The following is a 16,916-nucleotide window of genomic DNA, read 5'->3' on the forward strand; positions in this document are numbered from 1 at the left end:
TAACTGTGATGTAAATGATCAAACAGAATCTAATTCTGTCTTTATACTGAAGCTTGTACATTGCATTTTTTCAATAAAAATTACTTTGTTGCTCTTTGCTGAACCTCACACTGTTTCAGAGACAGATGATGCACAAATTCTTGCATCACTGTGAAGGGTGAAGATTTGAGAGCAGCCCACTGGGGACCACGAAGGTGATCCTTCATGAAATGAGAGTGTCAGCAGCAATGTCCCCAAAGGCACCCCACACACCCATCCAGTGCAGGAGGCCTTATCACACTGCCTTATCACCCATCCCCACAGGCACACAGAGCTCTGGGAGCCATCCCTTCCAGAATGAAACAAACCTCTGCTAGGTGACACTGCCGTGTCTCATGGCAGGGAGATGTGCATATTGGTGTTTCCTGAGCTGGTCCAGCTCCAATTATCCTGTGATTTCCTGTGTACGATGATGGGGGCCCAGTGGGGGGCTCGTGGTTTATTTGGGCTGCAAGCTCTGCAGCACAGAAACCTCTGACCTAACCACACCTGCCTCCCTGAAAACCATGCACAAATGGGCAGCACAGCAGCACAACAACAGCCTGGGTATCTGGGAAACACAGAGTCAGTAAAATCAATCTCATCTTGGAGAAAGAGTCACAGAAACCGAGGCTGAAGGACAGCTAAGTACAAACACCCTGGCAGATCTCCTCTGCAGTAAATCATTCTTGTCTGCATCACAACGTGGGTTCATACATGACCAACAGAAACCCTTCAGCTGGGTGCACCACAGGTTAGGGCCAGAGGACACCATGAGCTACCATGGCAGCATCAAACCCAATCAAATTCCCAAACATGTGCTCCTGGTGAGTTACCAGCTCCCCAGGCAAAGTGGGGGAAGGCTCAGATGATGGGAAAGTTCCCTTTGACTACATTTGCTCAGCCTTGGAGTTGGATTACTTGAAAATACACGGCTATATTTAACCCCTGGGATACAGAAATCCTGCGCTAGGAATTCACAGAGCAAAAGCATGCTTGTGATGCCTTTGATCTTGCAGCAGGGCTGCTGCCCTGAATTAGCAGCACATGCCCCAGCAGCAGCAGAGCCCTCCTTGGCTGTGGGACTCAGGGGGGCTGGAGCAACAGATTTACTGGCAGATTCCCTGCACCTTCCTATGGCGATGCTTGGGCAGCACTGGTGTATAAAACTGCCCCCAGCTTTCAGAGCAGCAGGTTACAGTGGGTGCCTGCTCTCGAAGAGCAGAGACAGAATTGTTTTCCATGAGAAAACACGCAACAATTATTTTTTTTTTAAATACAGCAGCTACTTTTAGTTATTTGTACATAACATAAATTTGTACATAACACAGCAGCTCCCTCCCTTAGCGGATATTACACACACACACACACGCTCAGGTCATGCAGATGGTTTCAGCTCATATTATTCCTCCCAACCATGAGTGTGTGAGCCCAGCTATCTCCTGTAAGCATGAGCCACACCATGGCAGCACTCACACCCATTACATCAATTCATTAAAGTGCTCTTGAGAAAAAGAACACAGAAATATGGATGACACATGCCATACAAACTACTTAGTAATGGAGATTTCAACATCTATGCTCTTTCAAGAATAAAAAAAATAATGTATGGACCTGGCAGGGATCACACGGAGGAGGGGAGTGAATGCCCTTCTCCAACAGTGGTGTTGAAGTCAAAACCAAGGTCCTCACCATGTTGGAAAATTTCCATACAAACTGTTCCTTAGGTGTCGCACACATTACAAAACAGCTCATCATCAGAGCACAAGAAATCAGTCCAATATTCAAATAATAGTCAAATTCCCATCAATGGAATCAAGGTTTCCTTGAAAACTAAGGTATCGTACTGAAAACACGACCTTCATCGCAACTTCCATCCAGTTCTTGGGAAGAAGTGCTGGCTCTGATGCCCACTGCAGTCAGCACAAGGTCCTTTGTTTGCAGGACAAGCAGCAGTAGGAAGGCTGAGTGATATCAGTTTACCACCACAGCTTGGTATCTGCACCAGAAAGAGATGACTCCTAAAAACTTCCTGTCAACACATTAAAAAAATAAACACCTCCCTTTTGCTGTTTGAGAACACACACTTACAGACACAAAGTGATCCTGGAAAATATGAAAGCCCAAGCCCCAGCCCACAGGCGGACCACAGTAATTTCCTGCCCTATTTATAGGAGGTGCTGTGGTGTTTGTTAAGCCTTTCTGCTGCTCCAAATTCTTGTCCTGGGTGTCCCACAGCTTCCCCAGACACGGGGAGATGAAAGTCTGGTGTATCCACCCACAGGTTCTCCAACTCTCTTCCTTTCAGCACGTTTCAGCTTTGTAATATTCATACATATATAATGTAGCATAGGCAGCTCATACACTTTGGGTTCTGCTCATCATTTTACAAATGTAAGTGGTATGAACCCTTTTACAAGAGGTAACATTCAGCACTTGCAAAGGCACCCACATGAGTAAGAATAATCTGTAATACCTAGGAGGGCAGGTACTAACCTCCCATAATCTGCAAAATGCCACACGTTAAACTCTAAAATCACGCCCTAAACAAGAAGCAAATAAGAAAAAAAAAGGGAAAATATCTGTTTTTCTATAAACAAACCATATTAGCAGAGATAGCCCTACTCAGGTTTATTCACCTACGTCTTCTTTTCAGAAGTGTGCAGGAGAGAAAACTGGCCCTGATTTAATGACCTTCACCCAGTTATCAAGGACTATGTCAACATTTTCTGGTTTGTTTTTTTTTTAAACCCAAATGCTGAAATGCTCTCCAAATATTCTTGGTCCCAGGGCCTGTGCTCCATACAAGCACATCCTCTCTTACCCACAGTATTTTCTGCATGCAGCTGAAACCAATCACCAGAATTGCAGGCTTTTGTTTAGACAAATATCCACAGCATGAAAATATAGAGGATTGGGGGGAAAAAAAGCCCTGAAACAGATTTTATGCAGAGGAAGAGCTACAGAATAGTGTATAATGGATTATAGAAAAGGCAGTCAACTCTTATCTGGAGCAAAGGAAGACAGGGATACTCCCGTCAGCAGAACAACCCAGACAGGATGATGATGGGAGGACAGGTTCTCACCTAAGTGATTTTTCATGGAGCCAGTGGGGTCCTTGTCATGTCATTTCTGGCACTGGGACAAGGCTGATAAGCACTGATGGTCCCACATGGTTCTGCAGTGCTGAACTTCACTTTCCAAGGCTTATTAGCACTGGCTTGGAGCCTGACAGACCCAAGCTGTCCCTGATGCTCGGTTTGGGCCAATTTACCTGATGCTCTCCAACCCAGGGAACGAGGCAGAGGGGCCAGGTCTGGCTCTGCAGAGAGCTCCCTCAGGCTGGGCACCACCAGCCTGGCACTGTGCCACATGCCAGTGAACACACTGCTTTCCCCACGTCCTTGGATGGACTGGGGAAGGCACAGGTCTGGTCCAGCTCTCTAAGCTGATACACCTGGCAGGGAGTGAGCTGATTCTTCACAGCTCAGCTCACGTGTGTCACTCTGCAAAGGGAAAAGGGGATGGTAGAAGGCTTCCTTCCCTCTGAGATCTGCTGGATTCCTACACAATGAGTGAAGTTAAATCTCCATTCATTGGTGCTATTTTTTTTTACATCCCCCCCAAATCTTCTCATCTGTGCTGCTCACGTTTCAAGCACTCTGATATGGATATGGACACTTGGAACTGAAAGATTCATTTGAAAAAAGAGTGGATATTACCCAAGGGTCTGGATGGCCTTGCCTCTGCCACCTCTCTGAGCCAGAGCTACCAGACACAAACACCAGCTTCCACATGCTGCAGGGCCCTGTAAGCTGTATTAACAGAGTGCACTGAAATGCAAAGGATGAAGACTGCTGTACCTAAAACAAGCTCTGTCTGTCCTGTCTCCCTAAACACTGCAGTTAACTACTGCACCAACACCACCCCATGAGGATTCCTATGTTCTGCCTTGGAAGAATCCCAGAATGATTTGGGTTGGAAGCATCCTCAAAGATCTTCTGGTTACATCTTTCACTACGCCATGTTTCTCCAAGCCAGCCTTGAACACTTCCACGGATGGAGCAGCCACAGCTCCTCTGGGAAACAACACTCTTTTTTACAGTCAGACCACAAAGAGCTCTGTAACCATGTGCACCTGACTGATAAAAGCAAGCCACAAGCATAATTCTCATTTTTCTCACATGAGGAAAACTGCAGGGCTGATGAGTGGGGGGTCAGTCCCACCCACTGCAGCCTCCTGAACGAGCAAGTGGAGCAACATCAGAGGAGGCAGCACAGACCAAATGTGTGCTTCCAGCCCTGCCCAGCATTCCTGACCAGCACATGCCCCCTGCATGCCTCTGGCTACAACTTGAGCCAGATTTCATAAGCAACATGCATCCCTCTATCCAACAGAGCAGCACTTTCTCCTCATTCAAAATAATGACTTGAAGTGACTTTTTTAGCTGCAACGTCCTGGAGCTGGTTACAGACTCTGGTCCTGAATGAAATTCAGGCCTTGAGACACGCCTGTGGAACATTATAGTATTTGTCAAAATTTCCTCATTATTTATACTCCAGACAGCTGCTGTGGCCACAGTGAGAATAGCAACCACCCTGTTCAAAGCAGCAGAAAGGAGCAATGATAAATCTTCCTGATGGTTTGCTTTCTACAGAGTGCTTGCTCCATGCTTTCAACAAGATTGATAACTTCCAAGCAAACAGCCAAGAGAGAAGAGAAGAACAGAGTGTGAGTTTTGACTTAGGATGTCAAGCTCTCCCTAAATCTTGATTTCATTTTACTACATGAGTGGCCATGCTCATGCTGAAGGCATGGAGGTAGGGACAGACAGGAACGCTCATAAAAATAAAAAAACATTAAAAGTTTCCCACAGAGAACAGATATCCAAGTGTCCCAAAGCAAGCACTTGCAATGCCAAAGGAAGACAACAGAATTTATGTTGCAAAATGGCTTTTTCTCAAGATACTTCAAACAAGGCTACTTCATTCTGTATCATAAATTTTAAAAACTTTTCATTTAAATGTATTTTAAAAACAAGTTTTTTATTATTTGGGTTCTTCATAAAATTCTGCTATACCTTTAGTTTCAGCAATACTCACAGCAAATACACTCCTGAGGTATTATTATACTTTTAATTTTCCTGGAACTGATTTTTGGTTCTCCAGGTTCGAATATTAAATACAAGCAAGATACAAACCAACTTCCCACCTGTCAACAAATTGCACCTTGAATCTAATGAAATTTTTTCATTTCATTCATACTGCTCATTTACTTAGTTTCATTTCAAAAGATACAGAAACTCTTAATCATACTTTCAAATACCTAATTATTTCTATATATTTCTGTTTAATTATGTGATATTTCAGAAATATAAAGTAGCAATGTAAAAATAATCTCAATTGTAAATATGTGATATATTATAAGGCCTGATCCAACTGCTGTGGAGTACAACAGGGCAAGAACTGTAATATTTATGTTCTGAAGATTATACTTTTAGTCCACTACTGTGAAAAATTAATTAAAAATTGTTACTAAAAGTCTCAGACATTGAAGTCTGAGACTGTCACTCAGCCACTCACACACAAACCACTTTACTACTCACCATTTGAGACCTATTCTTTGGGCAGCCATTGATGTCTTCAATCTTTTCATTTGCTGAAAGGAAAAAAAAAAAAAAAAAGAGGCAATAAAGCAAAAAACCTAAACCAAGGGCATTTATTCCAATGACTTCTTGAGCACCTGCTGCCAGCTCAGTGGAGGGGTTTTGGATTGTAGCCGTCCAGGCCAAGTGAACGTGCGAAACAGTGAGAGCCACAAAAAGAAAAAAGCAGCTGGAGTTCTCTATGGGCTGTGCCTCCAGAGACAGCTGGGGCAGGAACCAACTGCTCTGAGAGCCCCAGCACAGCGACAGGGAACTCCTCTACACTGCAGGAAAGGTGCCAGTGAGCTCTGCAGGCTGAACCACGGCTGGCTGCAAAAGTGAGCACTGCACATGCAGAGATGTTAGCATGGCACGTGGTTTGCTTGCACGGCGAACGCAGGTTTTAAACACAAATGACAAATTTATGATCAATACTAATATTTTTTTTCTTTCTTTTTTAAAGCACAAATCATGGAACAACTTCTCAAGATTCTTGACCATGGCTCACATGCTACCCCAACCTGCCAAAGAGCAGAAGAACAGAGTTTGCCTCTTTAGAAGAGCACAGTTTCCATCTTTAAGGTCAGAGGTAAAACAATGAAATCCCTGAGGTGGACAATCTTTGCCTCAGAGTCTGAGTTTGCTCTGTTTCACCTTTCAGCCTTGGATGCTGAAATTACTTTTGTCTTTGAGTGTGAAGAACCAGTTAGAACCAAAGTTCAGTTTCCCACAGCTTTTTCACTGTAATAAAGGCAGGCACTGCCATCCCATTTGATTCTTGCATTAAAAGCTGTATTTTGTTCCTGTATTCTCAGGACACCAGGCAGAACTCCATCCACTCCATGGATCCCCTCTGTCAGGAGGACCACATTTGGCACAATATTCCAGTGGCAGTCATAGCCATGGGAAACAAAGCAGTAACACAGCTTCACTCTTGCCTGATAGCTCCCATTTTACACACCCATGGCACAGCACACAATGCAATGAGAAACTGATGCTGATCTGAGAGAGACTGAATTCACAGTGTTCTCCACAGTGTGCTCCATCAGCCTCCACACATGAAAAGCACACGCTGCTCCCAGGAATGCCATCTCAGATTTGGCCATACAGAAACAAAGATTAATTCACTAAATCCCATTTTCCAAGTCCTGTGCACCCATGTCGTAGTAGTAAGTTTATAACATTTTAAAAATTGATAGCTGCACTGCTATAAATGGGCACCATTCACAGCTACTTGAAAGCAGACCAGGGAACTTGTGAAGGAGGTGTCAGTTGTTTGGGACACATGTACAGAGACACCTCCAGGAACCCAGGTCACACCCAGTGTCTCCCTTCATGGATTTAAACACAGCAGCTATGTTTATATGGCATTACTAAGGCATGTAGGACTTACATATTCTTTTACAGGCTCATAAATTTTGAACTGAAATGAACCAGCATGATGTGAATGCATTTTAATTGACTTGCAAATAGCTGCCACTGCACATAGCACACCATAACATTAAAACCCCCTCCTGCACTGCATATCAAAGCTTTCTTACTGTGTAGTTAGGAAAAAAGCTTGGATTTTGCAGGCTACAGAAAAAGCTGCTTCTACACCAGAAAGCCCTCCTCATCTTTGTGACAATGAGATGCAGCTGCCTAAAGGCCATACACAGCAGAAACAAATTACTTTTCTGCACTATTAATTTGCTGGATTAAACTCAGAATGTTTAAATATGACCTTTCTTCCACATGAAAAAGGTTCTTCATAAAGAAATCCTTCCCCTCATACTTCAACTTTTGAAACCTTGCAGACCTTATCTTAAATATTAGCCAAAAGGCAGCTATAAAAATGACCAAAGAAAAACCCTGCAAAGGTGATCAAAGCAGTAACTGGTTATGTATTTTAGAAGGAATAATTTGAATTTCATAGGGGTTTTCACAAGTCAGTACTCAAAGAGCTACATTTGAATATTTGGTAGAAGGAACCAAGTCCACATTTTGATGGTGGATTCTTGCACACATGTTCTCATGCAGAAGTTTCCTACAACTGTGTTAAGGCAGGGCAGCCAGACAGGCATGAAAGGAATCAACACCTAACTGCTCCTGGGTTTCCAAAACCTATTCCTATTAAAGGAAAGGGATGTAGGAAGGAGCATTGTTCCAAGTGAATGCCTGTCAACACACAATCATCAATTAATCCATGGCCCGTTTTTACACCTCAGCTCTACAATGCTGCTGAGACACAGTGCTGCCCTACAGCAGAGAGACAAAATCTTCTCTAAAATATCCCAGTGGAATCACTGGAAGATGTTTCAGTGTCATCCCAGAACAGGGCCTGCAGATCCCTACCTCAAACCCAGGAGCAGCTCCCTCACAGCCCCTCAAACACACACAATAAATATGCATGCACTGATGTCCTGCTCCTTAATTTGCATCTCAGATCTGTCTGTTTGCTCCCAACAATGGCTGTCCTAATTGCCATTAGCAGCTTTCCCATTCCATCCATCTCCACTGGCCCATGCATGTGCTCTGTGGCATCCCCAGATGGATGAGCCTCTGAAGGAACTAATGAAGGATCCAGGCCCAAGGGAAGAGGAACAATATGCAGAACTTTCATTATCCACGTGCATTAATGCACTAATTTAAGAGAAATAAAGGCTTTGGATAAAATAACTGAGCCTGCACTTGAGATTTGTCCTAATGGTAAGTGATTTTCCTCATCTGAAAACTCGTTAAGAAACATTTCTTTTTCTGCCACACAAAAATTACACCCTCTCTCCTTTCCCAGCTGTATATATGGATCTCCCAAATCCAACTGGAGGCAGGAGGTTAAACACAGGAGGCAGTATCACTGTGAATTATATTCAGACCAGTACCCAAGAAGTATTAGAAATAGTGAGGGTTAACAGCATCCTAGCAGAAAAAAAAAAATCTCCTGAGTTGTTTTTTCTATCATTCAGCCATGTGGAGTAACCCTGCTGTGTCAGGAGATCTTATTAGCAACATCCAGTATTTTTCCACTACAAGACGAAGCTTTTTCAAATTAATTACCAAAGCCTCTGAAGGAAAATGATCCACATAATTCCATGCAGTGTGATGGATAGCCCCCCATGCACTCTGTGTTAGTGTGGAAGATAAAAACAGGGATTGTCTGATTTAGCTGGAGGATGCTTGGCACAAGCACAGAAAGTCACTCACCTACAACTTGGATTATTTCAGCCAGCAGGACTCCATCAGTCACATCTTGCTGCAGATCTTTTATCAATCTCTTGTGCCCAGATTTTGCCAGATAGTGATTAGCCCAATCCGTATAAATCTGTTAGGAGACAGAGAAACACAAACAAACTGTTACTCAACCTGAAAAATGAGAAGTCTTTGTTTCTCCCAGTATCCAAAAGGCTGCTTTCAGACCACTGCCTTCTTCTTTCCCCTCTTCTAAACAAGCCAACAGCATTAAAACTCAAGGCTTTGTGCAGATCAAGTGTTCAGCTTACTGCAATATGGACTTTTTTATTCAGCAACCTGACATCAAAGCCCAAGGCAGATGACAGTGAGCCCCTGGACATGTTACAGCTTGAATGGACCATCAGGAGTCACTGGAATATTCTACAGCAGCACTGAGTGCGCACAAGAGATTTCAATTTCCACCCAAGCTTTTTTCTTTATAGCTGTTATTGAGATAGTTTTAAAGGTTCTTTTCCCAAAAAAGCTTCTGGTAGATATTAGCCATACAGCAGTTTCACTGTGAGGAAACTCCTTCATTGTATTACCAAAGAAACCTTTAAAGGTCCTAAATACCCACCAATTTTAATAAATTCCATCTCACAGGTTAAACAGGCCCATTGAATCACTTTTAATCTATTATGCAAACTTCCAGCTGTTGGAATTTATTTCAAAATGTGTTACCTGAAAACTAAGCACACCAAGCAGCCAAAATCTCTCTTTAATTTGCATTAAGTACTGCTCATCATATGCCAGCACAACTTATTCAATATCTCCAGAAAACCTATAAAAACTTTTCATGCTAGGTTATAAAAAGAAGCTAAATTATTCACTACGAATTAAATAACAATATTCTTTGCATAGGACAATATTCTGAATTAAGATTTTGTAAAATTACCTATTATGTTCCCAAAAAATAGGGTAAAAACAATTAAATATCAGGATTTTACCTTTTAAATATAAAAATATTAATGTTCATCCGTACTCTGAAGAGTGTCTAGAATATTGGGAACACATTCATCCCAAGCCAGTCTATCAGCAAGCAGATGTGATTCCATGTGCTTCCTGGAGCACCAGCCATCCCAACCCTCACAGACCCTACAAATGATCCTCTCCCTTACTGACCCACAGCTCCTCATTCCAGGAGCATCTCCATCCAGCCTTGCAATTCTGTCACCGTGATATTGTCTGAAAATCCCTTCACCGGGATTTCTTCTCTTGGGAAGCTTCAGCTTCTCCCTGTTTTGCTGCTCTGGAATGTGATTTCGAGACTTGTTTACCCAGCATGTGAATTGTTTTTCATTAATGGCCAATCACAGCCACCTGTGTTGGACTCTCTGAGCCTGTCACAGGTTTTTATCATCATTCTTGTTTCAGCCTTCTGATGTCCCCTTTCTCTTTTAGTAAGGTTTTAGTATACAATTTTCATATACTATACTATGAATAATATAATATAATATAATATAATATTAAATAATATAATATATGATATAATATTATATATATTACATTACATTATATTATCTGATATAATATTATATAATATAACATAATATATGATATATGATATGATATATGATATGATATATGATATGATATATGATATGATATATGATATGATATATGATATGATATATGATATGATATGAAATATAATATAATATAATATAATATAATATAATATAATATAATATAATATAATATAATATAATATAATATAATATAGCATTTAATATAATCTCATATAGTATCATATCATATAATGTAATATCATAAAATAACAAATCAGCCTTCTGAGAACTCGGAGTCAAATTCTCATCTCCCACCTCGTCCTGGGGACCCAACACCACAACACATTTCCAGTGTGGTGGTGATGGCCTCTCTCACAGGAACCAAAAGCCAGCTTTTTACCAAGTCTAGGGGGCAAGCATTTGCCACAAGACAGAGCAACCTGGATGTAATACAAGAATTGTAATTTTATACTCCTCTTGCATTGGTGACAGAATGTTAATGTGATAAAATGAAGAACTGAGGTTTTTGTTATAGTCTTCATAGACTATAGTCTAGTTTTTGTTATCAAGTGTTCATTTGTGGGTTTTTTTAACCTGTAAAACACAACTGGTAGCAGCCATGAACAAATCACTTAATACCTGAAAGATATGCCCCTGTTTTCCACCATCTATCCTTCACTTTCCCCTTCAGAGCAGCAGGATGTGCATTTCCTATGCCAAAAGCATCATGGCTTGAACAGAAAAAAACACTGAAACACCCCCATGAAAAACACCCCCAGAGCTGAAAAACATCTCAATGAAATAAAGGCTGAGTACACAGCAGTGATTTCCCCAGCTGAACAAGAAAAGGGGCAAAAAACCCACATTGCTGCACAAACCAGTCATTGTGTTCCTTAGCTCCTTTTAGAAGAACACATTTTCCATAACAGGAAAATATTTTAGAAGATTCAATGACTTCAAGGAACTGGGGTTGACTTAACCTACTTTTCTGCCACATGGTTTTAGCTTTCTTATCTAGGAGTGAAGACATATGAGGAAACAGGTTATAAACCATTTACTTTGCAAGTGCAAGGGTCCAACCCTCCGCACCATCCCTTCAATTCAGCTGACAGGGAATTTATCAAACACAATAACCATGTTTCCTTTAATGGCAAGGCTGCAATGCATGTCCTAATTTATCACTGAAGGGCTTTCAGAAAAGTTAAGATTATACTTCAGCGCATCGGTTCCATCCTGGATCACTTCCATGATGCAGTCAGACAAATCCTGGGATCAGCCCTACAGCCAGAACAGCAGCAGACCCCTCCTGGCAGAGCCTAAAATCACAGCAAGACCTCGAGAGCCAGTTAGGATTGATTTTTAAGTCAAATAACAGGATGAGAATGCTCGGCTGGCATTGCCAAACTGCTGTGCTGTACCTGCTTCCTGCTGCCCTAATTCCTGCTGCACCCAGGAACACCAGATCTTATATTCATTATATTCTTACAATCATATATTCCAACAGAACTGCATCAAAGAAATCCCTGAACTCCCTGAATTCCTCCTGGTAAAGGAGACAACTTGAAAAACCCGAAATACCTGCAGCCTGATTCACTGCCTATGATAACACAGAGAGAAATTCCCTCTGATAGCAAATCATTCTTGTAAACCTCACTTTGGGTACTGAAGTCAGCCTGCTGCAAGCAGAGCTTTCATGCTCATTATGAAATGCACACCAGTATGGAGGAACTATTTGTTTCTGGGGTATTTAAGAGTGTGGAATATTCTTTCATTCCACTAGCTGATTAGGAGAGCATGTCACAGATATAATAAACCTGTGTTTCTCTGAAAAATGTTACCACACAACAATATTTTGCAATATGTGTAACATGCAAATTATTGTTTTTTAACTGCCTAGGCTCTATATTTGCAATCTCTGAAGCATTCCTAGGCATACAGTATTACCCAGGCTAATTGTAGTAGCTCCTTGTGGTCACCACTGGTTTTTATGGCATATATTAAGCTAATAACTGAAACTTTCCAGGATGTTTTTGAAACCTGTTTGTTACAAGTCTTTGTAATGTACTACACAAATAGATTTCTAATGTTTCTTTTCCTTTTCCATACAAACAAGTGGAAAAAAATCATTGCACAATGGCTGCTATTTCTAGACACATGAGATACGTTTCAAAGCACACAGTGTTTTGAAATACTCAAAACCAGGCAAATAATTGGAAAAACAATAATAAAAGAAGTAAGAAAACACTGCTGAGAAACTTTCTATTTCCCTATCTCTGCATATCAATTATGAGTGTTCCTCAGGTATTTTTGAATATTCACATGAAAATTACCTGAACAGTTGTCTAATTAAACATATAAAAATCTTGATAAGAAATATTCAACCCACTACAACCCAGGAGACATTGCCTTATTATACACAGCAGTACGGGGCTGTAAAACTTTCCAGGGATTTCACAAAGTATCAAAACCACTCTCTGGAGGCAGCTCCTTTACTCTGGTTAGTAAAATCAAGTGAACATGGTGATTTGGGCATTATCACCATAAGCAGCTCTTGGTGTCCAGGGCAGGTTAATGTTTAACTCAGCTTTTGTTGAAGGTGGACTCAGCTGTTTGGTAGCTTTTTCTCCCTCTGTAGTGTATGATCTTAGGAATCCAATTTTCTGGGAACAAATTAAAAACTTATGTGAAAGATCTTTTTCTTCTCACTTTTTCTCTGCCCCTTTGATCCACCAGATTTTGAAATAGGAGCATTACAGTGAAGTAACAATTTTGGAAATATTCAGTATATAAGGAGTTACAGCTAAAACACTAAAATGTAGCACAAAAAACACCAACGTGTGGGGAAAAACGAATCCATATTCTAAAGATTTTGAAATCTGTCTGTAAAGATAAAGGCCTGAACACTGCCTTCCATCAACAAGAGTGAAGAATGTTGAAATTTAGTGGGGTTTCTCCCCACTGCCCTTTCCTTAGCCCACAGCTGCTTCTTTAAAGCACATTTCAGATGAGAGAAGCACCCTAGAAACTGTGGATAAAGCCACGGCAGCAATGAATCCAGGCAGATCCTTTAGAGAATCAATGAATCCAGGCAGATCCTTTAGAGACCCAATATATCCCTGGGACTGCAATTAGGTAACGTGCCAGGTATTACCAGTACCCCAGGGTCTCCTTTAAATGCAAACTACCTGATGTTTCTGCCTGTGGGTCAGTATTCTGAAATACACGCATGAAAAGCAAAGGATTCTGCTTGACAAGAATGTCTCTCTTCCACGCAAGTAGAAAATATGCCTGCATATCTTCATTGTTTCTCATTTCCACACACACACAAACCTAATTATAATCAATGCCCAAGTAAATTTTCAAATCTTTCTCTCCTTCCCTTACCATGTCAGTTCTGAACTAATCAGACTCTGATTGTTTTCTCCCAATAATTATCATGAATCAGGCTCTCATGAATCTGGTAACAGCTGAAGAATATCTTTTTGACATCATGCAGCATAATTAGAGCCGAGCAAGGCTTTTTTCATGATTGAATAGCAGGGTTAGTCACACTGATGAGCTCCCATTCCAGAAGAGCCACCACAATGCAGTGCCTGTGCTGCTGCTAGCCAAACCACGCTGCCTGCTGACCTTCACAGGGGAAACAAAACCACCCCAAAACCTAAAAATAGCCACAACACACTGAGCTGACCCAAGGGGAATGCCTGCAGCCCTCACAACACTGTGGGGTTTTGGAAAAGCCCCACAGACACTCACTGCTGCCCAGTGCCACGGGGATCGCACATGTGGAGTCATAAAACACCAATTTTTGACTGGCAACACTAAGTGCAGCCTCATGCTGATCCATGCCACAGTCCAACACAGGGATCTCATTATCAGATACCACACTGCAAAGCCCAGAGCCAAACAGAGAGAGTCAAAGGTTTGGCTGAAAACTCATCCCTCTGAAGCATCTCTGGCTCCAAGGAAGCACTGGAAGGATAATGGCTATTTTGAAAGGGCACAGAGATGATGGCCCTGACAATATTTTGCTGAGTTACTGGCAAAAGGACAACAAGGAAGCAAATGGTAAAAAAAAAAATTTAAAAATCAAGTTTAACAGCATTTTTCACAATTTTTTTCTCAAAGTTTTCTTACAATTTGTGGCCTTAGTTGCCCCTAAATGATTCTTAAACCCTGCAGAAGTCTCTATCTGTACATCTGTACCAAGACACAAATCCCACTAAAAGGGTAATATGCTGACTCCTCCAGAATGAATTAAACTTTGCACTGCCATCCAAAACCACCATGTGATGTTTTTTTCCCCCAATATAAATTCTTGCAAAACAAATGCTTAAAAAGCAGGACACAGGATAAATAACCCCATTTCTCTGTGATAACGTTAAGGTGTTAGTGGGCTTTGAGCAAAGAGCTCTGTCTGCTCCTTTTCTTTCAGGATGAGGGTCTGAGCACAGCAGGGCTCAAAGCAAACACACACTGTCCTTAGGGGTGCCCTTGGATCCCCCGTGCCCCCCAGCCCAGAAGGAAAGGACACACGAGGCAAGCACTGAATCACTTCTCCTCCCTGGCCCAAACACTGCAAACATCTGGAAAGCCGGGATGGAGGGATGGAGGGCTGCAGCTTTGTTCACTCAATCCTCCCAAGCAGCTTGGCACCAAAGCCAGCTAACAAAGGGAGGGAACCACAGCAAACTCCGAGTCTGAGGCAGTGATGGGCTTTGGGATTGCAGGTGGATTCCTCTCAGCAGGCAGGTGAGACAGCAGAACTGCCCTCCTGGAATGTCCCCTATGGACAAGGCTGGATGGGCTTTGAGTGACTGCTCTGGTGGAAGTGTCCCTGCCCATGGCAGGGGGTGCAATGAGATCATCTTTAAGGTCCCTTCCACCCCAAAGCACTCTCTGGTTCTATGATTTGCAGCCCCTAAACAGAGCTGTCACACACATATGCACATAGACCCACTAATTAGTATCTAACATGATGCCAGTGCTCTCAATTACCCAAAGTGCTGGAACTTTGGAGTTACCATCAACTCTTGAGAATTGAGCTACAACCATCTGCAATTCCCACATTTCTGGGAAACAGCGATAACTCTGCTTCTTTTTTAAAATTTCTTAAGGCAACCCAACTAAATTATTCATTCTATTCAGATGTGTAAGTGTTTGTTGCAACTGCTCTGAATTATTACCCAGCTGGTGGGGATATTCTTCTGAATATTACATCTTACTGGACACTTGTGTACATAAATTAGCCTTTGGAAGTTAAATAGATAAATGGATAATTTAAACACCACTGGGACTACTTATTTCTCTCTCTTTAAAGCCTTATTCCCAGCTGAGGAGGGCTTTTCTCATGCATATGACTACTATTCAAAAGCCATGGGCTGACTCACAGCACACAGAGCCAAGCATATGCTCAATTTTAGTAGGCCTGCAACCTTTCCAGGAATAGAGCCTTGGACTGTGCACACTTCAGAGCAGGCACTGAGTGTGTTTGGAGCAAATCTTTGGTGGATACTTAACAAGCATCGTGCTTTCAATTGCCCAGCTGGCACCTTTCCTTCTCTTTGCCCACTGAATATTTCACTACATTTAATATAAAAGAGGAGCAAAAGAGAGAATTCCCTTTTTTCACCCCAGTTGCAGTTCCTGAAGCCTGTCACTGACAGGTGCTGCCTGCACAGAGGGCTGGCTATTTCTCACCAGAGCAGCAATTTCCTGTGGAGCAGCCTCCAAGGTGAAGCAAGGACAGCGATTGTGCTGGCATCCTGCACCCTCAATGCTCCCATTATCCATCCACGTTTGCCACACACACAAACCCCTGTCAAGCTGGAGCCACACACACCGTGCCAAGCAGGTGCCACTCTCTGATTCCCCCTTGCAAAAACCCCCATGGATAAATGAGATTGCACTCACACCTGCAGCGATTCCTTCGCCGATCCCAAAGTGAAACAGAGTTCAGTTTGCTGAGCTGATGGGCAAAACCCACTCCCAGTCACATCTGGCTGCAGTGAAACAGCTGAACTCATCTCACACCAACAAATCATCATCTACCCCAGAGAACAAAAGCAGCAAATGCACTGGGGTTTTTTTTTCAGTGTTTTCTAAAGTCACCTGAAGTGCACAGCAAGTTATTTTCAAGTATCACAGTTCTCATACACAAAATATACCCATTTACATCTACTACCACACACAAACAGCAAGAGAAGAGGGCTTATCTGGAATGGTGATACATATCTACTCCGAAGAGAAACCACAGAACATCCTAAGAAGCTGCAGAAGAAAAGGAAAAAAAAAAAAAAACCCAAAATAACACTTCTAAGGCTGAAGTTAGTTACTGTTCAACAGCATCACTGCCATGATCCAGGAGCCAAGAGCTGCTTACTGTTTTATAATGGTCACAGGAAAATTTACTTCTCCCACGAACAGGGACCTGGAAGCTCATACTACTTATTGGCATATTTAACGTGGATATATCTGCTGGAGTCCAGCTTGCTCTTCTCAAGGGCTCCACAGTTAAATGATTATATATATGCTG

The 16,916-nt window shown here is 42.0% G+C and overlaps 1 protein-coding gene across 5 annotated transcripts in view; it reads right to left on the reverse strand.

The window, feature by feature from the left end:
• The window catches only part of NAV2 (neuron navigator 2), a 203,526-nt gene that overhangs the window by 139,013 nt on the left and 47,597 nt on the right, over window positions 1-16,916 (reverse strand). For all 5 annotated transcript variants that reach the window (XM_063158172.1, XM_063158176.1, XM_063158175.1 and 2 more), the window contains 2 exons: window positions 8,847-8,964; window positions 5,625-5,677 (listed from right to left, as the gene is read on the reverse strand). In XM_063158172.1, the coding sequence (XP_063014242.1) occupies window positions 5,625-5,677; window positions 8,847-8,964 (171 nt within the window). The remainder of the gene's footprint in view (window positions 1-5,624; window positions 5,678-8,846; window positions 8,965-16,916) is intronic.

The sequence above is a fragment of the Melospiza melodia genome, chromosome 6 (assembly GCF_035770615.1).
Source record: "Melospiza melodia melodia isolate bMelMel2 chromosome 6, bMelMel2.pri, whole genome shotgun sequence".
NCBI lineage: Eukaryota > Metazoa > Chordata > Aves > Passeriformes > Passerellidae > Melospiza > Melospiza melodia.